This window comes from Alligator sinensis, unplaced genomic scaffold, assembly GCF_000455745.1.
Source record: "Alligator sinensis unplaced genomic scaffold, ASM45574v1 scaffold694_1, whole genome shotgun sequence".
NCBI lineage: Eukaryota > Metazoa > Chordata > Crocodylia > Alligatoridae > Alligator > Alligator sinensis.
Genome location: NW_005842339.1, coordinates 91,487 through 117,484, shown reverse-complemented (window position 1 = coordinate 117,484; position 25,998 = coordinate 91,487). Strand labels below are relative to the sequence as shown.

At 40.5% G+C, this 25,998-nt stretch overlaps 1 protein-coding gene across 4 annotated transcripts in view; it reads right to left on the bottom strand.

The window, feature by feature from the left end:
- B3GNTL1 (UDP-GlcNAc:betaGal beta-1,3-N-acetylglucosaminyltransferase like 1) overlaps window positions 1-25,998 on the bottom strand; it is a 353,034-nt gene that overhangs the window by 313,023 nt on the left and 14,013 nt on the right. For all 4 annotated transcript variants that reach the window (XM_025210189.1, XM_025210188.1, XM_025210191.1 and 1 more), the window contains exon 4: window positions 20,209-20,273. In XM_025210189.1, coding sequence (XP_025065974.1) covers window positions 20,209-20,273 — 65 coding nt within the window. The remainder of the gene's footprint in view (window positions 1-20,208; window positions 20,274-25,998) is intronic.

The following is a 25,998-nucleotide window of genomic DNA, read 5'->3' as shown; positions in this document are numbered from 1 at the left end:
CGGGCGGCCGCTGTGCCCCCCCGCCCTGCCCCGCCTGCCCATCGCCTAAGTGGCGAGTGTGGCTGGTCAGGGGGTGCACTGACACTATCTAACTGTTTCTCTATCTGCAGCTGTCTAATGCTGTAAAGTCTTGACTTAAATAGAAATTAGTCCAATGCTATGTGCTTTTGAAAATAACTTCATAGTACCAAAATTATATATGCCAGAAACTAAACTTCGACTATACGAATGTAGTATTTTGTCTACTCCAAGTACAAAGTGGCAAGAGAGTTAACATGCAAATTTGCACCTCTGTCTGTCTAGGTATATTCATTCAGTTTTGATATTTGAAAAATAAATACATGCTTTGCATAAAAAGAATAAACAGTTCTAACTCATCTCTTTAAATCCCAACAGGAACATTATAGTACTGCATAGATTAACAAGTGGCAGAACAGGAAATTAGTTGTTTCTCACTGCAAAAGGCTGTTATTCAGGTGCCATTCTTCCTACTGGCAGGAGGAACAAAGTGGCAAATTTTGTCTTATGTCTCCAGAGATCAAGTACTTTATTAAAGAATGTTCCTATATTAGCTAGCATAAAAAGAGCACTGTTCAAACAGTAAAAACTTCAAAATACTCCTCTCAGTCTTCCCCTTCTCTCCCCTCCCCAAAAAATCTGTAACCTCTATAATGAAGATCAAAATCTGAACTTTTCTGCTAAGTGACCCTTACTAAACAAACCACACAGTGAAAGATCTTTTTTGCTATCACATGCTTGTATATACATGTTACACAGTGACTTAGCTCTGACACCCTGTTTTGTTCACTTGAATGGGAAACAGATACAGAAATTAAGTCTTACACCGTAAAACAGAGATGACAATTTCCTATACATCAGCCCCATGTTTGTTCCAAAAAAAATGGAGCAGACAGGTGAATGGATGAACAACACAATTTACAACCATGAGCAACACCCAAAACCAGTACTCCTGTTGTCTTGTTAGCTCACCTCTTTTGACAGTATTTGAAGAAGTACAAAAGGAAACCTGGCTGGCCACTACCCAGGTGAGGGTTGCAGGAGAGGCCCAAGAGACTGTACATCTGTCACCCAAGGTGTGATCTGGATAAAGCCCCAAGGCCAATGGGAGCCACTCCAAGAGGCAGTAGGGCAGAACAAGCTGGAGATGTAGGAAAGAGACCCTGTGAGAGGGGGTGGAGTGTGAAAGGCCCTAGTGAGAGGACGGCGGTGTGAATGTGCATGAGAAAGAGGCCTGAAAGCAAGCACTAAGCTTGGTCTGGCTTTAGGCTGGGCATATAGCAAAAACTTATGATGCCATCTGCGAGGCATGGACCACCGTGTAGGTGAGGTTCGGAGCGGTAGATAGTGCCCCCTGACATTGGGGCATGTAATGGATAGTCTCCTGCATTTTCCACCAGTTATAGGAACAGCAAAGACATAGCAGGCAAGACTGGGCAGGCTGCCCCATAGAGACAGGTGGGTGGGCTGACTCAAGACTTGGCCCCGAGCATGCCCCGTCACAAATGCCGAAGTATGAATACATGAAAGGTTTGTCTACAAAACAAGAACACAGCATAAGTGATAGATGCTGTAACACATTGCACAGATACAATTAAATTAAGGAACACCATTTCTGAGCAACGGTTTTTCCCGAAGATTAAATGTTGGTTATTCCAGAAGACATTAAACCAAACTTTGTGCCAATCAAATCCACTCAACAATGGTACGAACTTTTATCATTTCCATTCAAAGAAGTTTGAATGTACTGCAGTCCTGATGTGTAGGAAGTGGGGAAGAGGGGTATATGAATGAAATCACATCTCTTAGTCTCAGGTGGCTTCCATTCATGTTCATGTCAGTAGTTGGTGTCAACTTTTTGCACAGTAGTTTAGTTGTATAAGCACTCAGGAAACAAAAGATCTGAATTCTAAGCTAGATCAAACCTACATCTCCCACCTCTCCAGAGAGTACTCTAACTTCCAAGCCCCAGAATAATCTATAGCAGTGGTGTCAAATTCATTAGGCTCTGTGGGCCAAATGAAAAGCACAGGGCTGGTCCACAGGCTGGATTGAGCCCACAGATCTGCCCTGCATGTCGGATCTACTGTATGGGATCGGTCTAGCACTGGCACCATATGCAGCATGTACCCTGGACTAGCCACGCATGCCATGTGTGCAGGCATCCTGGACTGGCCTCACTTGCTGTGCATGGTGTATGCCTTGAGCTGCCTCTGTGTGCCATGTGTTTGTGACCTAGAAGGCATTCAGTAGAGAAGGAGTAGAGGCACATTACCTCTCGCTTGCCTCCGTAGCTGACCCAATGACTTACATTCTTGGCTGCCCATTAGCTGAGCTTCAACAGAAGGAATGTAAAATACCCCAATCCAGACTACTCTCTAACCCAAGGGTTCTCAACCATTTTTCATTAATGAGCACTGCAATGACTTAGCCTTTTTCAAGGAGCATTAAAAGAAAATCAAATAGACATAATCATTATCATCAATTATGCCTTTCAATGTGACATAACTGACATGTAGTATTGATACATTAATAAATATAAATAATGCAAACATTTCTATTAACTTTATTAATCAAAGAGGTATAACTGTTGGAAACATAAGTTTTAAAAGACCTAATGCAAAAGAAAACTTGCCTTACCTTACAGCATCTAATGTTACCCTTGACTTTGAACAGCATTCACTAGTTTCTTAATATTTACTTGTCCTTTATGAAGAGTTCCTCAAATACAATTCTTCCAAATGTTCTGTAATCAGTCTTGCTCGTTTCTTGTTTTTGATGTTGTTCACTAATTAAAACCTACTTTCATATGTGTATTGTTCCAAACACTGCAAGAACTTTAAATGCCTCATGCCTTAACAAAGTCAATTTGTTCTTATTGTCGGATGATTCCCAGAATGTAAAACTATCTTCTTGTTGAAACCGGTGTTTTACGGCCAGTGATGACTGCAAATCTGTAAATTCTAATTCTGCTGCTGCCATTTCTGTGGCCTGGAAAATTCTTGAAAGATCATCTGCTCGGAAACTTAATGGCTATGTCATCAGCATAAATTTGGGCATGTGTTCCTGCAGGAACTCAAATCTTCCCCTGAATCATCAATAAGATTTTTGACAGCCTTGGTTATAACTGGTGGGCACTGTTTAGATTCAGCTTCTGACAAACATTTCTTGAGTTCTGGAGACTGATGTAAGGCTCCCTCTCATATCTGACTGAGAAAAAAAGACTAAGTTTCTTTTGGAAAGCCGTTATTTCCTCATACAAAAAAAACAGTGTTGCATCTCCCTTGAAGCTTTAAATTCAAACCATTCAAGTGGCAAAAAAAAAAAAGATCAACCATAAATGAGACTGTGATCTTGAATTCATAGATTTCATAGACATCAGGGCTGAAAAGGACCTCAGAAGATCATCGAGTCCAGCCCCCCGCCCAAAAGGCAGGAAATCAGCTGGGGTCATAGGATCCCAGCAAGATAAGCATCCAGTTTCATCTTGAAGGTGTTCAATGAAGGCGCTTGAACCACCTCCAGTGGCAGGCTGTTCCAGACCTTGGGGGCTCGGACAGTAAAGAAGTTCTTCCTTATGTCCAGCCTGAAACGATCTTGAAGTAGTAATTCATCTGTGAAAAGTAATTCATCTGTGAAAATTTCAGGGAATAAACCGAAGTTCTTATTTTACACTAAGAAGGCCTTTATCTCCTCAAAAACCTCCCACACTCCAAGTGCTTTGGCATGACTAAGCCACCTAACTTCAGCACGAAGAATAATCTCAGAGTAGGGAGCTTGTAAGTCTTCCAGAAACACCTTTAGAAGTCATTTATTGAGTGGCCTCGATGTCAGATATTTGATGACTTTTACAATAGTTTTAAAACACTCCATGGTTGTTGTTTAATTTTTTTAGTCAACTGCAAAGTACTTATATGTGAATTAAACAGTGACTGCACAAAATCGGGTATCCTACCATCCTTGATCAAATATGTAATAAGACCTTTGTTTTTCCCCCATCGTGGAGAGTACACCATTGGAAAGTTTACAAAGATACACTGATACAAGTTTACAAATATCAACATTATGCAAAGTGACAAGCTGCATAAGTGTTTTATATATATCCTTTACAATTGTTCTACCAATAAGCATTAACACACTCAAAAATACTTTTTTCAGTTGTGGCATCACTTTGTACAACACGTATGAAGCACGTGAGCTGAGAAGTGAACAACACATTGTTGGGGGTTGTTTTGTTTGTTTCCCCTCCCCCCGAGGAGCAAAAAACTAGCTTTCTCAAAGTCCTTTATTCACTACAGACTCTGATTCCAGAGAACACAGACAGATGCATATGATCAAACAGCTATCACACAACTGACTGTGACACTCCTCTGCCCGACCACTGTGCCTGTCTAGTCAGCCAATCAGCCTACAAGATGCCAGGTCATGCTACTCAACCAACAGCCAATCGACTGCATCCCCCTGTGCCTCTCACAACAAGATTCTTCGCGTGGTTGTGAGTGCTTTTGAGCACCATTTTTGGATTTGTTGAAGAGCACTTTATCAAATCACAAGAGCATTATCATGCTTCTAAGCACCAGGTTGAGAATGCCTGCTCTAACCTGTTATGTGGGGCCCTCTCCTAGGAGGCACTGATATGACTCTTCTTGGGCTAAGGAGGGCCTGCTGCTCAGGCCTCCCACTTGGCAGACAGATTAGTCCAATCCAAGAATTTAGGTGCAGGGACATCTAGTTTGTGAATCCCAAATGGTCTCAGGTCAGGTTTAGGTACCTAAATAATCAGTTCAGCAAAGATATTAAGAGTATGCACAGTTTTTGAACTTTAGGAACCAAGAGTCTGTTTTCTGCCTGACTATGTAGGCACCTACTTTCACTTTGATGTCCAAGCAATTTAGCAAGGGTTTTGTGGATCAGTCACCTGAACTTGGGGGCAATTCAGGTGCCTCATTCCCTTTATGGATCTGGCTGTGAAGGATTTACAAAATGTAAGGTCAACCATCAGAAAAGCAAGTTTGTAGTTATATTTTATACAACAAAGTGAGGAGGGATGTTCAGTGGAGTCAAATACACTAATGGCCTTCCTGAAAAGATGTAAATCTGAGGTCCTGATGACTCATAGTTAATGGCATCCAAAGGCTTCCTCCCAAATTTGGAGATAGTTTCAAATGTAATGGTCAGCATCTAGACCTCACCCACTCCTATTCTTAATGCAATCTAAATGACATGTGTTATTTTTTACTTCCTGTCCTAAAATTGTATATTAGCCAATTCCCACCTTCCATTTGATTGTACTTGCATAGCAATTAAATTACTCCAGTTAACAAGCAATCTGTGATCTTTTGGGATGAAAAGCATTATATTCATGTAAGCTATTTGTCAAAGTTTTAACAGAGCTTTTGAGTCACTTCTGAAAAAAATATTTCCCTGCTGAAATGGAAATGTCTAGATGTGGTTCCTTGACAAACATTGCAGATAGTAGAAAAGGTCAGGATTCCTGCCATGCAAAAGAAACTGTATTTGCAATGACTGCCAACACTGCAGAGTTTCATTGGTTACATATTCACAACAGTATCGCTGTAAAGTTAATAAAAACCTTTTGGAAAAAGAACCTGTAAATAAATACAATTTTTCAAATAACTACTTCTAACATACTTTCTGACAAATTCAATGAAAACATGTCAGAAAGCAGTAGGCTTTTTTTTTGTTTTGGTAAAAAAAAATGTATACGTAAAAGCAAACACTGTCAAAGAAAAAGTTAAACAGCAATCAGCAAAGTACCAAACCAGAAATAGAACCGTATAACAGGCACTCAAAATAACTAAGAATTTATAGGAATTTGCTTGATTACAAACATGCTTCCTGTTCTCAAAAATCCATTTTGAGCAAGGGAAGCAATTTGCTGAAAGATGGGAGAATGAAAAGGTCTTTATTTCACATGAAAAGCCAGCAGGGATTTCTAAACAAGCCCAGATGTGTTTCTGCCAGTGGGGGGCCCATGATCTCTATCACCTTTCAGTCCGACAGGCACTCTGCCTGCTCGTGTTCATATCAGCTATATCCTTTCTGCAGAAGGCTGGCTTGCTCCAGTCCAGCTCCACATCACTTACAGATGCTGCCACATACGCAAAGCCAGTTGTATCAGCCATCACCCTCCCCCCACCCCTCAGCCATTATTCACACTAACATAATTGTTTTGTTTTGTTTCATTTCATTTCAGTATTTAGTGGAAGAAAAGGAAAACTCTAAGTAAACAGAGTTAAACTCTAAGTAAATAGGAAACTTCAGGACATTATTCAAAGCTGTAGCTGTTTCAGTATTTGTTTCTTAAATCAGTCTGGACAAATTCAAAATGACAAGCATGTACTGGCTGCATCTACACATAACCCGCCAGGACTTCACTGAACTCCAGTGTGATAACCCACTGAGGAATTTGCCTTACAGCTTAAATTTTTCCACTTTTTTCACTAAACGCAGCAATTCAACATTAGTGTTCTCTTTTTCTTAATGACAGTGACAAGTTAACACAAAGCAGCACACTGTCTGATGAGGGCCAGCTATCAAAGTCCGCTCATAAAGCCTCCCTTAGTCATACAGCAACATGATATACTCTTGTAAATGCCCTTGTGTCTGGTTGTTCAAAAATCAGTTAATAGTCTTTCCATCTCTTGCCTGTCAGTAATCTCTTCCCCCATCCTTCACATACATTACACAAAATACAACATATAGTAGCAACAATAGGAATATCTGTCTCATTAAGATTCATCTTAGTTATGAGGCATTTTTATTGCCCTTTTAATGTATCACATGAACATTCATAATTCATATTCGACCTGCTTAAACCACAGTTAAAATTTTCTTCATTGCTGTCCAGGTACCAAGCATATGGTTTCTTGAGTTAGTGAAGCAAAGGGTAGGTTTAGTCTCCAAGAACTGGACACAACCTGGCACTACAAAGTCACCAATTTCAATGTGCTGGTGCCAGGAAAACATCACCGCTTTCAGCTTTTCAAAAAGACCTATATACCCAAGATGCGAGTACTATACCCATTTTCTGACCACATAACATTAATGTTAATTGGTGATTTATTAACACTTTTTGCATAACCATGGAAAAAGATTTCCTTTTTTCTTAAAACCCAGTTTTGGAGAGGGCACAAAATCAGGCTACTAGGGTTTATACAGAAGCACGCTATTATCTCCTTCACATTGTCTAGATTCACAACCTTGCATAATAGTACACACTCGATAGCCTTGCACATTGTATGACCATGGACATTCCAACACCAAGCCGACTTCCAATCACATGAGAGCATTCAAGTGTTGCTCCTGCAGTTGGATGTTCTGCAGCCACTCTTGATCACTGCATTATGATCTGATCCCACCATTCACTGCCCATTTCACTGGACCAGAAGCACTGCTTAACAGTATGCAGCTGTCAAGTGCCTACAGTGCCTGGCAATTTACATTTTCTCTCTTTCACTCTCTGTGCTCACTAATCCTATGTCCACTGCTGCAAAACTTGGTACTGCAATAGCTGTTGAAATTCCATGAATACAGAATACAGTCCTTGGTCTTACGACACAACTGGTTCCTGAAAACCACATCTGAAGTCGAAACGTTATAACTCAGAACCAATTTTCATATAAGAAACAAACCAAGGCTCGATACCCTATTTCCACTAAAAATACCCCAGAATTTTGTACTCAATCAATTATAGATGAGTAATATAGCTACGCTAATGTATTTATATTTAAATAGCAATCATATTGATTTGGAAGGACTTCTTCGAGGTGACTTTGCTGGACTTTTTGAAAGATTCTTGGTTGGACTTTTTGAATGGTTCTTGGCTGGAGTCTTCTCAGGAGTCTTGGCTGCAGGTTTTCTGGAGTCTTGTCTTCTTGCTTAAAGAAAGTGTTCAAGGAAGTTTGGACAGATATTCTCCAGTGAGATGAGCGACACAGTGAACTTGTTCGCTGGTGTGGCATTGCATCAGATCAAGCATTGTAAAGTCGAAACTGACGTCATAAAGTTGAAACAGGGTGTCAATTTATAAACACTGTAAGTGCAAAACATTGAAACTCAAAATGTTGCAAGTTGAGGACCGCCTGTAATCAGATACCCTGTCTCCAAGAGATGTGAAAACACACCATCCAGGAATATAGTAGATAGATTAAAAACTAGTGCAGAAATAGCAACCTATGGGGTGTAACTGGAGCAACTATGGGAATTTTTAAAAAAATTATGCAAAGTGAGATTATGAGGTGGATCAAAGGAGTTGGGGTAACTTCATCCCTAAATCACCACAATTTCTTAAGAGGTGCACAGATATCCCATATGACATTGTAAAATGGTCCCATAAAAGGCAGTAACACATGAAGTCCAGAAATGTATCTTCAATATAGCCCATATTTTGGTGATACAACCTGTCACTTTGAGGATGTACTGCACTGGCAAAGGCATCCGAGTGAGCATAGGCTTTCATGAAATTTCAGTGTTCACAGCTGTCTGACCCCTGACACTGCTTCGCAGAGCCACTTTACCTTCTTCTACACCTCCTTGGCATACAAGCAGAGTCATAGGAGGTGGTCAGTAGTCTCTGTGGTACCTTGGGAGATTGCCCATGGACAGCTTGGTCTCCCCAGCCACCCCTATGTCTCCGGGCCCTCACTGGGAGGACTTGGTGGGCTATCAGCCAGTTCAGGTCTCTATGGTCTTTACGCAGGTCCTTGCAAAAGATGTGTTCCCACACAGCTTGGCAAGCATTGCCTGGAAGCAAGCCCACAGGCAACATGATGTCTCTGGTTCTCACTACCTCCTGTATCTTCTATAGAGCACAGGCACTGCAACCATGGTAAACCACAAGAAGATATAGGAGGCAGTGAGAAGCAGAAACTTACCACAAGGATAAGTTAATGCAACCCATCCAAGTAAAACAAACAGTAGTGCCCATTAAGCGCAAGTCCCCCTCACCACCAAATCTTTTTCAAGTCATGGTCAGCCATGACACTGCAAGCATTTTGACTTCCTCTTCATTCCCACAGCTGAGCCGTGTGCCTTTCTTTCCCCATTTCCAATGATTCTTGTGTCTTCACCAGCCTTAAATGCCTGAGGAATGGGGCCCCAAACATTTCACCCAAAATCCCTCTGTCACCCCTCTTCTCAGCCTGGCACATATGATTAATGTGGCCACACTCTCCATGACATGAAGCTAGACAAGGTTGCCTTGTGCCTTGTCTGCCTATAAACTTTAGGAGTAACATGGGACTCTTGACAAGAACACTGTGTTCCAGTCATGAGTGGTGGCCAATTAGCATATGGATCCTTTGTGGGGGGTATCTGGAATACACACACACGTACTGAGCAGTGCTGAGTTGTGGGGTCACCATGGCTTGAAATGCTGATGACTCTGACGGGGCCCAGACCAATGAACTATGTGGTAAATCACAAGCCTTTGGCTTTGGGCTAATGTCAAGCAAGAGGCCTTATGACCATTGAACCTCTAGCCCAGTGCATCAGGCAGGACCCCGTGATGAGTGGATTCCAGATCCTTGGCAGAAGCAAGGAAGAGACCAGGGGTCCTGGCCTACTTGGATGGCCTGAACATCCTGTGCTGGAATATGTGTTCCGTGGAAAAATCCCTGTGGTGCACGAAAGTCTATGGAGTGGCAGCGGGGGCCAAGCTCAATGTGAGCAAGAGCACTTGCCTGGCCATGGGCAAGCTTGGGCACCTGGAGTCCCTGGGGGTCTCAGTTCCCCGAAAGGGGGTCAAGACCCTCAGGGTAGAGTTCGACCCCAAGCTGAGTGGAAAGATGGCCTGGGAGAAGGAGACCAAGGCTAAGCAGAGGTTGGGTCTGTGGCACATGTGCCACTTCTCCATGGGAAGGGGTAGGGGGGGCGCGTGGCGCTGTTGCTACCAGTGATTCTGTACACCGCACTGGGCGTCTTCTTCCCTCTGAAACATGTCACCTACAGAATCCAGAGAGTCATGTGTGTCTTCTTCTGGGGATCCCGAGGGGAGAAGGTGGCAAGGAAGAAATTGTACAAGAAAAAATGGACCGGGGGCAGGGGGATATCAGACATCCACCTATTCCTGCAGGCAAGGTACATGAGCCAGATCTGCAAGCTAGCAACTGGTGCAGAGACCAAAACAGTTTGTCTCATCAGATTTTTTGCAGGTCATCTCCTGAGACCGTGGGGGGTGCACCAACCAATGGGAGATTGTGGACCATGGAACACTCCTGGTTCTACAGGATCCTGGACGAGTTCCAGAGCAAGTACAGGCTACAGAATGGATGCCCGGTGACTATGTCCAACCACAGGAAGATCCAGAAGGCAGTCAGAGCCAAAGACAGGCTATCAACTGTGGAGCTGCTCCCCAATGAGGACTACCAGGTCATTTGGGAGTGGATCTTCCACAAGGGCCTACAAAACGACTACAAGACTTGAACTGGCTAATAACTTACCATGCACTCCAAGTGAGGGTCCGGAGACACAGAGAGGGGCAAACGACTCGACACAGCTGCCCCAGGGAAATCTGCCAAGGCACAACAGAGACCATCAACCACCTCCTATGGCTTTGACCATACACCAAGGGGGTGTGGAGAAAGGTAAACTGGCTCTGCAAAGAGGTGACAAGGGTCAGGATAATGACCAGGGAGGCAGTGCTATACAGACACCTGACTAAACATCAGGGGTCCCCAACAACCCGCATCGACCAGTTTGTGTCCTGCATCAGGAGCACCCTGTGGGAGTCAGGAAACCTCCTGATGTACAGACACACAGAACTCGAAGAAACAGACTGTGTTAAAATGCTTCTGTGTGAACTCTAGTCCTACTACTGGAAATTGGTGGGAGCGGATGGAGAACACGCAGCCAACTCCACTTGGCAAAGGGACACTTGGCACAGCTCTTCAAGGACCCCCCCTAGAGGGGAGTAGACAGGAATAACTAAGAGGCAGTGAAACAACTGGACCTGGAGACAGCGACTATGACAGCAGTGGTGCCAGTAGAAGCAACAGCTACAGTGACAGCAACAATGACAACAGTAGTGAATGAACTGAGAATGTAAAAACCAAAATCAGGGTTAGGACTAAGAGACAGTGTGACTGAGTTAGGGAAAGGACTGAGGATGGGTGCGCGAGAGTGTGGGTCCGTGGTTGCACTTACCGTAATGGGTGCATGGGCTTTAGATGTGGTTTGTGTGTGAATAAACAGTTTTGCTAAATGGGGTGGGGGGGGGTGTGTATTCCCCAATCCCACCCCCCAAAAAAACCCAAACAACAAAAATAAAACGGATTCTTTTGAGTTCTGCTCCACTGATATGATTTGGAACTGATTTGACCTGGAACATGAAATATATTAATTAAAAAAGAGGTTGCTAGGTCACTTGTAGGTGAAGATCAAGCGTATAACATATAAATAATTGCCAAAGTGCTGCTTAAAGGTGAGTTTATGGAGTATCTGTGCTAAAATTTGAGGCAGTTTTAAAAAAAAAAAGGTAACACGCATCAATTCTGGATAAACTAAGTGCATGAGTACTACATGTAAATTGTTACAGCCACATTTAATTTCAAGGTTATTGTTTTAACTTTGGCTTTTAATTTCCTTGTGCTCAGGGAGAGCAGGGTCTGACAGAGAGGAAAGGGGCTGCAAAAAGAAAAATGTGGGGGGAAACAGAGGGGCTGCCTGACCCCCCACCCCTGATTTATTATTTTCCTTGCTGCAGCAGTGGAAGGGGGGCAAATTTAAGGCAAACCTCCAATAATTAGATTTTATACCTGGAAAATTATAACATTTTTTTCCATAAAGTATAATTACTGGGGGGGTCATCTTACAATCAGGGTTATACTCTATTAGAGTAAAAACAATAAGCCATAGTACCGATTATCAATTTGTTCTTAAAATTTGAATATCCACTAATAACTTTTTCATAGTAAATCAGTAGGTGTAAATATAAGATAAAAAAGCAAATATATGATGGGCTATATGCACAGCAGTGCTTACATTTGAGACTCTATAAATTTATTCATTCTAAAGGTTCTATTTCAGTTGTGTTTAACCTTGCCCGACTCTTACCTTTTAAGCTTAAATTTGTTCTTAGCCTGAGAGAGAATTTTGAGCAGAAATATGCACAAAGCTGATTTAACTGCATTTGAAATGAGCAGTGGGAGAAAACTGTAATTGTCAAAATCATACTTAAAAAACCCCCTACTCTATTGCTGTAGGAGATGGGACCTGAATATGTGATAACACATACAGCATGACGTGGCATAAAATATGCACCTTGTTTTGAAAGGCTGAATGAAGAAAAAGATTTTTCCAGTTATGACTGCATAGAGCAAGGACAGAGCCTAAACCTTAACTGAGTCACCAGCCCTTTCCTGCTTAACTAAAGCTGAAACCCTAGTTGTTGTTGAAGACTGGTCTCCATGGATGGATATATGATTTTGAAAAGAGCTAAAGAGTTTCAAAGGCTTTGAGATAGGAGGAGAGAGACCAGAAGCAACTAACAGAACACAGAACTGCCCTAAGAAAGGTTAGCTTGATTGATGGATTATCAAAACCATTATAAAGGAGAGATGATCATTAACATCTCTGGAGTGAAGAATGGTAAGCCATTAAGTCAACTGACTTCCTCAGCTGCTTGGATAGTAAAGCAACAGCTACTGCACTGTAGACTAGAAATCTAAGCAGAGTACTTTTATCATGGTTGGAAAATAAGCTTCCCTGCTTAACGTCTGAACACCAAATTGGGGGACTGATTTCTGGGGAAAAGGTGTGTGTTCTATGTGATAAAATATGGTATTTGTCAGGGGTATGTTTTTCAAAGTTCCTAAGTAGCCAAGGTGCACAAGTCCTACTGACTGTCAATGGAACATGTGATTATAAGTCAAGACAATTAAATGACTTCTAAAAGCTATGCATAGCCTATAGGTCACATCTCCATATTTTAGCCATTCAGTGAAATTTTTTATTTGCCCTGTTTATTGATGGGTTAAACTGAGGCACAGAGAGCATAAGATCTCAATCCTGCAAATGCGTATATTTAACTTTTTCACAAGAGTACGGCTAAGCATGTACCTATGTATGTGTTTGCAGGACTGGAGTCTACTTTCTCAAGGTCAGAGCAGAGTGAGTGGAAAAACTATGAATTAAACCCAGACTCCCAATTCCAAATGCTGCACTTTTGCCAACAGACTGCATGCATCTCTTCCTCAGAATATTTTCCACCACTTCATTCCATGAACTACATGTTTGTTTTTCCACTGTTTTCATTTATAAGGTTAGCAGATTAACTCTATTCTTCTTTTGAAAAATGTTTTTGGTGCTGAATAGTGGTGTTTTGTTATTGCTGTTTTGTTTTTTGGGTACTTATTAGCATTGAAACAAGTTCTCATTGACAGTGTATGGCTCACTCCATACTGCTGCACTGGTAATGGAGACTAAAACTGCTTCAATGCTATCCTCTATTTTGACACACTAAGTGTATCGGTTAATTTTTTTGACGAGGAAGCTATAGGGGATGATATACTACAAAGCCCCACAAAAAATGAACGAAATAGTCTGATCATTGCCCCTTCCTTAGCTTTACAGACACTGATTGGAAAGAGCAAAAATACTTCAAAAGTTCATTAACACCTAGGACGTTGGTCCTAATAAAAGAAAAGGCTTTGCTTTTAACGGCACTTAACACATCTAGTGTGCCAAGAACAACAAGTAAAGATGACAATAAAAAAAAACAGGTACTATGTGCCTCACTGAAAACTAACTTCAAGGGTAAAAACTAACCTTAAGTGTGAAAACTCCAAAACTCCGTCAAGAGATGCTGGTTAAGTTCTAAAACCTGCACTGAGCCCTTCATTAACACCCAAGAAAAAGGGTTCTTGAGAGTTTGTAGTAACTTAGATTTTATATTCTCCAATTTAAAATGTAAAACAAGAGTAAATCTCAGAAACAGAAAAGTAAAGATCATTAGCTGCCAATTCATATATGGGAACAATAATACCTGTTCTCTTCTCATGTTCAGTAAATAAACTTAACCTCCTTTCCTAATGATGTCACTTTAACTATTAGCAAGCAATGACATTATGGCAGTAAAGTTCAAACAACAGCATCTTTGAGGCAGCTAAGAAACAAGCACACTTAAAAAAAAATTGCATACTCCACTAGGCATGACTGAAAGCCTTTCATAGGTGCTGAAAATAAGTCTGATCAGATGCTGTATGATACAAACTATGACGGGTATTAAAGGTGCATTAACTGCAATTTTCAAAAGAATATGCTCATATTTCTTCACCCTTGACAGTCAAGGGACAAGCTCTGTGACAAGCACACAGTAAACCCTAAATACTAGGGATGTGTTTAGGTTAAGATTAGAAGCAACTAAAAATAAATTCTTTTTAAAAAAAATGACACTCCACTCCCCCCCCCCCCCCAAAAAAAAAAACAAAAAACCCCAACAAAACTTCTAGTCTATATTTATTTATATACCACCATTCCCAACAAAGGATCAGGGCAGTTTACAATAAGAGAATAACTCAAAAACAGGGGAGTGACAAGAGAACAAAGACAGTGTGTAAAAGGGAACTTGAATATCAAGATAAAAGAGACACTCGAAACAATCTCTCATCTTAGGTGTGTCTGATAAATGCCCACCTAAATAGGAAGGTCTTACAGAACTTCTGAAAGATGTCCAAGTTTGGTAGTTTCAGACCTGATGAGCAAGTGCAGAGAATGACATCTCACATATTTTGGCTAGGCAGACCCAGGGTACTGATGGCACTTGTAGGAGGGTGTTCTTGGCTGACCATAGGGATCATAATGGGGCATAACGGAGAAGGCAGTCTTTTAGGTACACAGGGCCCGAAACATTTAGGGTCCTATTGATCAAAAGCCCCACCTTGAATAGCACCTGGAAAACTACTGGAAGTCAATGGAGACTCTGGGGCACTGGAGTTGTGTGTTCCTGGTGACCCACCCCCATCAGAAGGTGAGCCCCATATTTCTGCACCAGCGGCAGCTTCCCAACAGTTTCCAAAGGCAGCCCTGAACAAAGCACACAGCAGTAGTCTAGCCTTGAGGTTATGAAGACATGGATGATGGTAGCCAGATCACAGTCTAAAAGAAAGGGTTGCAGCCTTTTCTCCAGGTGGAGTTAGTGCAAGGCACTCCTAGCCACAGCTGCCACTTGAAGATCTAGGTGCAGCAGAGGATTCAGGAGCACCCCAAGGCTGCAAACCTGAGACAGGTGTAAGTCAAAGGCCTGCCCACCACCATCACTTCTCTGTCTCAATTCATTTTCATTTGGTTCACCTGAAGATGAGTGAATGTCACTATAAATAAGAGCTCAACAATAGGAACAGGCATCTATAATTTGTATCTGTAAGTGTAAGCCATATTACTTTGTTCTTTATGCTGGAAGTTCCCTCTGAAGACCAGTCTTCCTTTCTTAAGCAAGGGTAAGCTTGCTTAAGAGCCATGCAACTCACAGAGCTAGGGGGCTTCAGAGATGTTCCGGCTGTGTGGGGCTTCACTACACCCATGGCATCAGGTCAGGCAGTGAGAAGCTGCGTTACCACTGGGTAGCTGGGATCTGTACCTGCACTTCAGCTGGGAGCCAGGGAAAAGTTGATGACAAGAAAAGCCAAGGCAGCCGGATTAGACTACTAGCCTGCCTTTCTTGGACCCAAGCCTGGTTGTTTTGGCCACAGCTCTGAAAAGTTGCTAACCACTGGTTTTAGGGACTGTATAAATGAGTAATAAAGATGGCCTCTGATCCAGAGCTCACATCAAAAACAGGGGTCACATGTGGCCAGTGAGTCAAATGTGGCCCACCAGAGCAGTCCCATCATTCTGTACTCAACCATTTTATTAAACAAAAAAGTTGAAAAGCCAGAAAGCAAGTCCTGTGTCTTTGTTGAGCATTGATTCAGTAATTCGTTCATGAACCTGCATGTGTGGTCCAGTTTCCAGCTTGCAAATGGACTGAGGGCTTACATCTGATCAGAGTGGATACCAATAGTGGCAGTCTTCTATTTGAAAGTGTACTTTGCAGATGGGCCTCAGTGAGGTTTGAGTTGTGCAACCTTGATCTAAGATTATAATACAATGCAACTAGTAAATTTGCAAACACCTAAAGATGGAATGGAGAGCAAGATAAGAGTGTGCGTCCATAAATTAGTAAGTTCCATAAGTCCATAGTCATTACTATAGCTAAGATTTAGCCAGAATATAAAAACCATGAAAATATGAACAATTTCTCAAATGTGTACTACCCTTTGTCATTACCCAATGATTGTGTGTGCGCTTCGGCACTGCAGAATTATTTCCCGCCACATGGAGCTTTCTTTGCACGGTGCAATTCTCAGCTGCAGAGAGAAAACCCCGGTGCAAAGGAGTTCCCACCGCTCGCATGTAAATTTGTTCCCCATTATTGGCTGTTTCTAAATTATTCCCACGTGGCAGCTAGCGATTGGCTTGCTAGCCGTATAAGAGGCTTGAGCAGTTTCCGCCCAAGTTGGAGATCTCCGAGAATCTCAGGAGGATCCTGAGAACCCCGATTCCGAGAATTCCGGGAGAAATCTGAGAGAATTCCGGCAAGGAGTCCACGATTATCTCGTGGATTTCTACGTATATCTTGGACCGAATAATGGTTTGATCAGCCATCAAGAAACTCTCCCCGTCACCGGACGATCCTTGACGTACCCATGCCCTGCGCGCTCGTTGAGAGTCACAGCTCGGACTCTCGTATAGGTTCAGAGAGCTCTCATCGTGTTTGTTTTGCGGAGCCTAGCAAACTCCACTCGTGTGTCTTCGGTGGAGCCTAGCAAACTCCACTTGTGTTTGTCTGTAACTGCAACTCAAGCAAGTTTTCCTGCCTGCACCGCGACCATCTACGGTGTAAGTAAAATAATCTTTAATCAACCTCCACGTGTCAGTGCCTAATTCTAGTCCGCCGTGCCGACTTCCCCGGCCCACGTGCCCGGGCTGCTGGCCACAGCCCCTTGGCCCCGACACCCTTTACCTATTTTAACAATGGGGAAAATAAGAAAGTAGATAAGAGTTGGTAATTGAAACAATTAGTTACAAATAGTCTAACAAATAGTTGCTGCAGAAAAACAAGCACACATTAGTTGTTAGTCAATTGCCAGCACTTAACGCAAGAATGAACTGATCAAATTCTGACAGTTCTGAGCTCTTTATTCTCTTTTCCACATTTTTCCCCAATTCGTTTTCCTCACAGAGGTATCTTTGCTGCGATACAAGAGCAGCTTGCCTCCAGCTGGGATGTCAAGTGAACAAGTTCTCTTTGGAGCCAATACCTCCTTCCAAGAAAATTGAGCAATCCCTATGGTACAGCAGTGTCTGCAATTATTTTATCCCCTCAGAGCTGCTCATTTTCAGAAAACAGTCATAATCACAAAAAGAAATGGAAGGACGTTTTAACAACAAATCAGATAAATAATTTCTTTCATATAGATACTTGATTTGGCTGGTTTAGAATGATTTATTCTTTAAAATATCTAGTTCAATGAGATGTGGGTATGGATGTGAAAAAGAAAAAACAAACTGTGGCTTCTGTGTTTTTTTTCTGAACGTAATCTTATTGTAGAAGAAAACAATTCATCCAAAACCTTTGCAAATGGTGCTGACCTTACAAAGAGCATATTCATGCTAAAATGAATATTGTACCAAGTCTGAAATAACCACCCAGTGGGGAGGGGGAGAGTGGGTCCTTCTTCTTATGCCTTAATATTTCTGGATGATTGCTACTGACTATTTTACCCAACAGAACAAGTCAGTGAAGGGAAACTGCATGGCAATGTGAAGGTGCATGATATATAAATGTAATCAAGTCCAAGACTATAAAAATGATTTATACATACAAACTAATATAGCTTTTATTTAAATGTTAAATACAAGAATGTAAAAAACCTACCCGCTTTACAATCACACGGTTTTACAGCTGTCTCAGGTAGAAGTTGCAAAACTATCCCTTCAAGACTTACCTCAGTGAATCACATGCAGTGTCTGTTGATTATCAGAATCACATTGAACAGAGAACCTTTGATTCAGAAAACTGGTGATTCTAAGAACCAGCGACAAAGTAAAAAGGGCAAAGTAAAAGCCCGTGTGGACCCCCCAATCACCCATGCTTAGTTGATCAATGGCTACTGCGTAGCAAGCTAGCTGCACAATGAACATCCCCATGGGCAGACTTGCTTTCAAAGTGGGTGGAAAAAAACTTGTATGCTAGTAAGTGTACAATTCTATTAAGTGAGACTCTAACATGCAGCAGAAAATACCTGTGGTACAATACTTTTGGCATTTAGCTTTAGATTCTTTTGGTAATATGATGCTAATTATTACGTGAGATTCTAATAACCAACAGATGTTATATATAAGCATTTTGGCAAGAGGGGGCATGAAGCTACATGGTGCAATAGATTAGTTCACTTGGTTTTTATCTATGGAAACACAGATTCCCAATAACTAGAATTAGGTCAGTGGTTTCATCCCAAACCCCTTTTAATTAAATTATACACTGTGGCACAATTATTCAAGACTCTAATACCCAAACTGCAAATTCTGACTGACTTAATCAGATCTTGCTAACTTTACTTCTAAAACAGTACTACTGAACTCAAAATCAGCAAGACTCATGTTCACTGACTACTCACATGAATTAAGATGGTAACTTCTGGCAGTGTACAAGGAAGATTTGCATAGTGTCTACTCATAATCATAATATATATTCCTATATGTACTGCAGTCAAGAACAAAACTTCCATTACTTTATCCTATACAGGGCCAAGGCCTTCACAAACATAGTTTACAACCTGCAGCACAGGTGCCACAAGTGGCACAGGTAGCCTCTATGTATGGCACATGACTGATTGGGGAGGGAGCAGGAAGCACAGTGGTAGATAGGGCAGGGACCAGAAACCAAAGTAGCAGATCGCACAGAAAGCATAGCAGCAGACCAGGCAGGGGGAAGGGGATAAGAGTGGCATTTGTGGAGAGGGTATTTGTGGCATTCTTGCCACAAAGTTTGGCCCCCACTGGCTTACAAAAAGCACCCATAACCTACTTTAAAATAATGCTGCTTCACAGGTGGACATGCAACAGACTTTCATCCTTCCACTTCTTGTAAAATAATTCTCTTATGAAAAAGCCATTAAGAAACCAGTAATGAGACTTTGTAAAGACTGCAGTGTTCTATAACTCACTAAGAACTACTGAAGTAAAATATTTTGTGCTATGTGAAACATGTGAGCTGTCAGATGCTCAAGGATTTTTATAGATGAATGAGGTCTGTTACTCTGAATGCTCAACCGTCATTTCAGGAATACACATGCAATATTTGATATATACTTTTGGAAATGTCATTTTTCACAGCCTTCTATAAAGATTAAAATTCTCTTTAAAATTCTGTTTAAGTAGGAGACTAAAAGACTAGAACGCATCAACATAATTCATCCAAATAAAAAAAATTTGCCATCAATACACATGTACCTAAACAGAGTTTAAATTATATAGGCGTGATTACAGATAGACAATCAGATTACTACTAGAAAAGTATTTTTGTAAAACCAGTGCTCAGCTGGGACAAAATAAATGGTAGATTCCCTTGAATCGAAACAAATGAAAATATACAGCTGTTTAGAAGTGTTTAGCAATAGTACATGGAGTTTAAACCAGGAAATTAAAAAAGGGAACCCTGTAATCAATTGCCACTGAAAGTGAAATTTATGAAAACAGAACATGATTACCCAAGTTAAATCTAGTCAGACTTGTAGTATTAGCTCCCATGTTCTCCTGAAAAGATCAGAGACTGTCAAGACCTTGGTTCTACACTTGACCTGAAAAAATAAACATCCTAAAACAGGACACCTCCTATTGCTACATGAAGGCCTTGGTCCAGTATGTAGGAAGGCAAAACTCCTAAGACTATCTAAATGTCCACCTGGTCCAACCCTACTAACAGCACCTTATGATATGAGATTACAGAACAAAGTGGTAGGGCTGTAAGGTAGTTGCAAAGTTAGAAGATTAATACCAAGTTATAATTAGTACTAAACAGGTATACAAATATGATAAATTGTTCGACTAAAAGGCAAATCAACCCACATAAGAAAAACAAAGTGCTTTGTTGACAAAACTAAATAGAATGTAAAAAATTTAACTCACCGAATCCAGAAAGCAGAGATAGATCCCTGAGCTCTGCACTACTGCTTGGTTTTTAGCAAAGCCAACTGTTGAAAAAGTAAAAAGATAATGTCTCAAAATGTTAGTTTATTTGTTCAGTGTGTTTGTTTATACTGTAGTCAAACCAAATGAGAGAAATGAGTGAAGATCAGTAGCATGAAAAAAAAGATTCAGATTAACCTGTGTTAAACTAGAATCTTTCAAGTACTTAAGCTACCTGGCTAGTCCAGTTCTATTCTTTCAATGAGCATGAATCAACAGTGTTGGGATCCAATCAGTAAATTCCTCATGCTGCTAACCCCACACCCTTGTCCCCTGTTCAAATCTGAGCAATAGCAGATTACTTTTCCTAGTTCCAAATCATTTAAACACATTCTGCAGGTGCAGATACCATGTCTAACATTCTTTTTAAGCAGGGCCCAGAAGACTGGCTATCTAGATCCTGGAACTGTTACCTTAGTCTTCTCAAGACCCATATGGATGTACAACTGCAAACCTTATTCTTCATGTGTAAACTGTATACTTTATGCTATTAGGGCTGAATGAAAAATCATCAACCAGCATGTATAAAAAAAAATTATCTATCTATCTATCTATCTATCTATCTATCTAATTTAAAACTATTACTTTTCCTCATATATAAGCTATACGAGGAAAGGCTGAGGGATCTGAGACTCTTCAGCCTGAGGAAAAGAAGGCTGAGAGGGGACCTGGTAGCAGCTTACCGCTACACTAGGTACATCAAGGGCTCAGTGAGCAACTGTTCACCAGGGCACACGAGGGAAGAACCAGGAGTAACGGCCACAAACTCCTGAAAGATCGATTCAGGCTCATCAGTAGGAAAAACTCCTTCACAGTCAGGGAGTCCAGACTGTGGAATAAGCTCCCTCCAGAGGTGACCCCGTTATCTTTCCTGCTTGGTGCAGGGGGCTACACCCAATGATCTTCCAAAGTCCTTTACAGCTCTACAATCTATGAATCTATAAGAAGTTACTTTAACAAATACTTGGGAATATCATTCATTTGCAGTCCAAATCATTAAGAGTTTTACTGTAATGATCAAACATCAAAACATGTGAACGTAATGAGGAGTAGCAGCAAGTTTTAGAATATAATTTGCCATTATGGCAAATTTTTCTTTTCTCTTTACCCTGGGCAAAAAACTGTTCCATCATCCACTAGAAATTAGGGCTGTGTGAAGCTTCGGTCCCTGCATAAATTCAGGGGAGATTTGGCCCAATTTGGTGGCTGAATCTCCAAACCTGAATCAAATCAGAGGGCTGTTTAATCTCTCTGAATCAAATCAGAACCCTCCAAATTGATTCAGAAAGATTTGGAGATTCAGACATAGAGACAGCTTTATATGTTTTTTTCTACATACCTCTAGGTAGCAGGCAGCTCATGAGTGCTGCAATGCTGGGGCACATGGAGTGTATCACAAAAGCACTTGGCAGCAGACCCGGAAGTGGACCAGAAGCACTTCCAGTCCACTTCCGGGTCCATCGGAGTGCACTGGGGGCCCCCGCCACTAGTCCCCGGGTCGGCGACTGGTGCCTCCTGGGTCCGGGGGGGGCACCCAGGGTCCCCCTGCAGCTGATCACTGAGCTGGGGAAGGCATGGGGGGGCCCAGAGTGCTCCATGGCAGACCCAGAAGTGGACCAGAAATACTTCTGGGTTTGCCACTTTGCACACCCCTACTAGGAATCACAGTAAAAAAAAATGGCCAGGTCCTCTCTAATAGTTAAAATAGAATTTCTACCTATTGTCTTTCTAAGTGACTGGTGGCTGTAACAGGATTTGGTGAAGATGCTCTGTAATCTTCTGGTGCTAACAGCAGAGCTGAGAATTTGACTCTGCGCAATTTAGATTCCTTCTAGTATTTTTCTAATTTAAACTGAAGACCTAGATTGCAGGAAAACATTTAGTTTTATAAGATGTGCTTAAGATGCAAGTTTGGCTGCATATTCATATCAACAGTTTTATCTGTTGACCACCACTAAGCAATTGTAAACTCTGTTATGCATACACTGTTTGCATAATTAATATTTGTGAAAAAGATGGTATAATACTTACCTAATTTCCCCCTCTACAATCCCATCCTTTTATTCTTTCATCATTAAACAATACTACAAGTTCTTTGGTCCAAGGACTATCTTTTACTAGCTTTCATATTTTTATAGGGCCACAACCCTAACCTGGGACCTCTAGCTGCTACTTTAATACAAATCATAAAACATAAACAAAATAAGGATGATTTTGTAGACTGGCATGTCCTCCTTTCCTAAGGTACAGCCTCTTCCAGGTCCCCCAATAGCACATACAAGAACGCTACAGCATACTATTTTGCTCATTTTGGCTCATTCTGTAGATAAGTAGAGAGTTCCAGTGCTGCAGAGATTATTTTAGAGAAACTGCCTCTTTCTTCTCAGGAAATCATATAATATTGGCTCTTCCAGAGTTACATGCAGTGCAGAACACAGAAAAAGAAGAAACAGATGTAATATACATAAAGTTGACATAATTGCAGGGAAACCAACACAACCCAAACTAAGTTTAGTGAAATTATAATGCTTATATCATAGATCTTTTGCACTTAATCTCACCAGTTCAGCTGTAGGAAAGCAGACCTAGACTTTTACAAGTCTATAAGGATCTTTAGTAAAGCTTTATCTGCCATAAACATGCAAGAATTTAGCTAAATCAATGCAAAATCCCCATGTAGCTTCATTTCTTTCATTTTATGTTCTTTTACTTCAGTTTAGCTTGATCTTATTGCTAATCAACTGATAGTAAAGCAAAATAAACCTATTCTAAACCCAAAAGTTACCTATAGAGCTTTTCACATCAATTTAATTTAATCATTTTAAAAGCTTCAATAAATGTTAAATAAGTACAAACCTGGCAAGGCATGCAATAATAACCCTAAGCAAAAGTTTTTAACATTAGATGTGAAATCAATAACCAGCCACATCAAATTAATAGTCTAAACAACTTTACCTCTCCTTTCATTTATTCCATTAGCCTTTGAAAAGACAGTAGGCAGGAGGTAAAAAAATAAAGCAAAATAGCAGCATGACTCTTCAATGAAGTCTGCTGTTAGTGCTTGTCATACAGGCCGCAAAAGCCACAACAAAACTAGATTATCGACAGATCATTTAAGTCCTTGCCATATGCTTCTCGTAGAATTTTCAAGCCTCATACACCAAAAGGGCAGAATGTGATGGTGACTCCAGGTGTTAAGAGTTTAATGCCTTGCCTATATGAGAAAGCTGCACTGATTTAACTTTAGTGCAATTTTAAACCAATGCAGTTATATTGGTGTGACTTACGTGTACACAAGGGCGAACTGAACAACCTGGTTCCTCTCCTCTTTTCCCACAGGAGGTATGACAGGGAATAGGGGCCCCGAACGTTTCCCTAAAAAAATCTTACATGAATCCCACTTAACATTATATGTGCTATGTAGGCTCTACCTAAACCATGAAGGCTGCTCTCTAGACTGCCTAAATTGCTGAAAGTAGGTCAAAGAACAACTGTGCTTTCTGCTGGGTTCCCTGATTCTGTTATAGTTTAATACAGACAAGTCCTTTGTCATTATTCATTCAAGAACTCAGGAAAAGAACAGATTCTTCTCTCTTTTTCTCATTGCTTCATAGGAGCACTTCGGGCCAACCAAGAGTACAGCAGTAGCACTCAAAGCTGTTCATTAATGGGCTGCATTTTTTTAATACTATATAGATGTAAATAGTAATTTATAACACAAAGCTTGCTGGCAATTTCATTAGCTTTCACAAAACTAGAGTTCAATTCCTGGCATCAGGGACTTAAGTAAGAAACAGCTACAGCAAATTAGCAGGTCTGGACATGCTGAAGAGCCCTCTCCTAAGAGGAGGAGAAAAAAAGAAAAGGATGAAGCTGATCTTGAACTAGTAATCTCTGTACCAAATCAATACCTGCTCTATAAAAATCAGCTGTAATTAAGCCTGTATTCACATTTCACTGTTTTCATTATTACTGCCTGAGATCTCTATAGCTGTTAGTGTAAAATAAGTGAAGTCCAAGGAAATATTAATCAACAAAAGAAGGCAAGGTGACTCAAAACAACTCTGAGATGAAGAACACAGTATTAAGAAACAAGGAATTTTCAGAAAAGTTTTAAGATTCAGCTTTCGAATCAAATATTTTAGGGAAAATCTTGAAGGTATTTGTTATGCCAGAAATGTTGTAAAATAAAATAGATTTTCTCAACTAAAGTACAAGTGGTCTGGAGTTTTGCTTAGCAGCTGCTTATGAAAACATTTAAAAAGGTAAAAAAGCATATCCACTAATTTTGAGGGTTACGAAGAGATTTAACTTCCTATGGAAGCTACATATTAAAAATGGTTTCCCACAATGAATCCTGTGTTTGGCATAAGGAAAGAATCTGCTTTAATATTACTGTACTGAAGAAAATCAAATGTTTGTGCCAGGTCTCTGTGTTTTGCAAGGCCTGCTTACTTGGTGAAAGGAGCCTGTTACCATGACCACAACAGTAAAAACTTAAGCCTCAGTGAGATATTAACATTCCACACTCTTGGAAAGAAAAAGAATTTTTTAAAGCCAGTGACCCTTTCTTTGGGGGATTTTTTCTCCTCCTTTTTTCTTTACATGACAGAAGAGAATCAGAAATGAATCCTAATCCCATGTAAATAGTCCAAGACATGAAGACTGACTGTCACATAGTTTCTGTATTGGGACTTCTTCTTTCAAAAGAAATACTCCTTGCAGTTGTAACTTCTCCTACACATATCAAAGTGAAGCAATGAAAACAAGAGGATAATACAGATTTCAAACTAATGTTGCTTCCCAAATGTAACAACCATGACAACAAATGACATCCTTATTTGAACACTGATCTAAAACTGACTCCTGCATAAAAACCTGGTTTTCAAAACCAAGCATATTGCGTTTCAATATTATTTAATGGAATACATAGAAACACATAGCTTTCTTATGCTCTGTTCAGTACAACACATCAAACTAAACACGGGAAAACCTGTGTTTATAAACAAAAATTACTTTGGCAGATATTAAGTCTGGGTTGACACAAAATAGCCATTGTAGCTGACAGTTGTTCTTACCCTAGTTTCACTTGAAATGCATAGGTGAAAAGTCTTACATATAATTTATGATAATACTCTTATTTTAAGACACTGCATCTGTGTATGTCCTTATGAACTAAAAACTGATTTATAGGCATTACCAAGGCAACTCAAAACACTACAGCTAAAACAAGGTTTAATCCCTAAACACATTTCTAATGAGAAAAGGTGACTACAAAAAGAAAGTATTAGCAAAATTATAATATATCAGAATCCATAAATATTACATGTCCAAATCTAGATTGCTGCCCCTGTTTGTATTGCCATTGTTCCATTCTGTGTACTAAGAAAATAATCCAATCTTTTTAAGTTTCAAGATCATGAGCCTCCTGAACATCTATTGTTTATAAGACATGTTGACATGCTAATAGTATTTATAAGGAAGTTACACTGGTTTAACCCACTATTCTAGGCCTCGTGATGATAAAAAAGATACTCTCAAAGAAACATTTAAAAATATTTTAGAATCAAAAGAAATTTTAGAATCTAGAAGTAGGGAAGCTGTTGCCAATCATAGGTGAATTCAGGGCCCAGACAACATTTCATTTATTTCCATGCTTCAACATAAGAACTATTAGAAAGTGACCTTGAAGTAAAAAATAAACACAAAAGAAATAGAATCACACCTTAT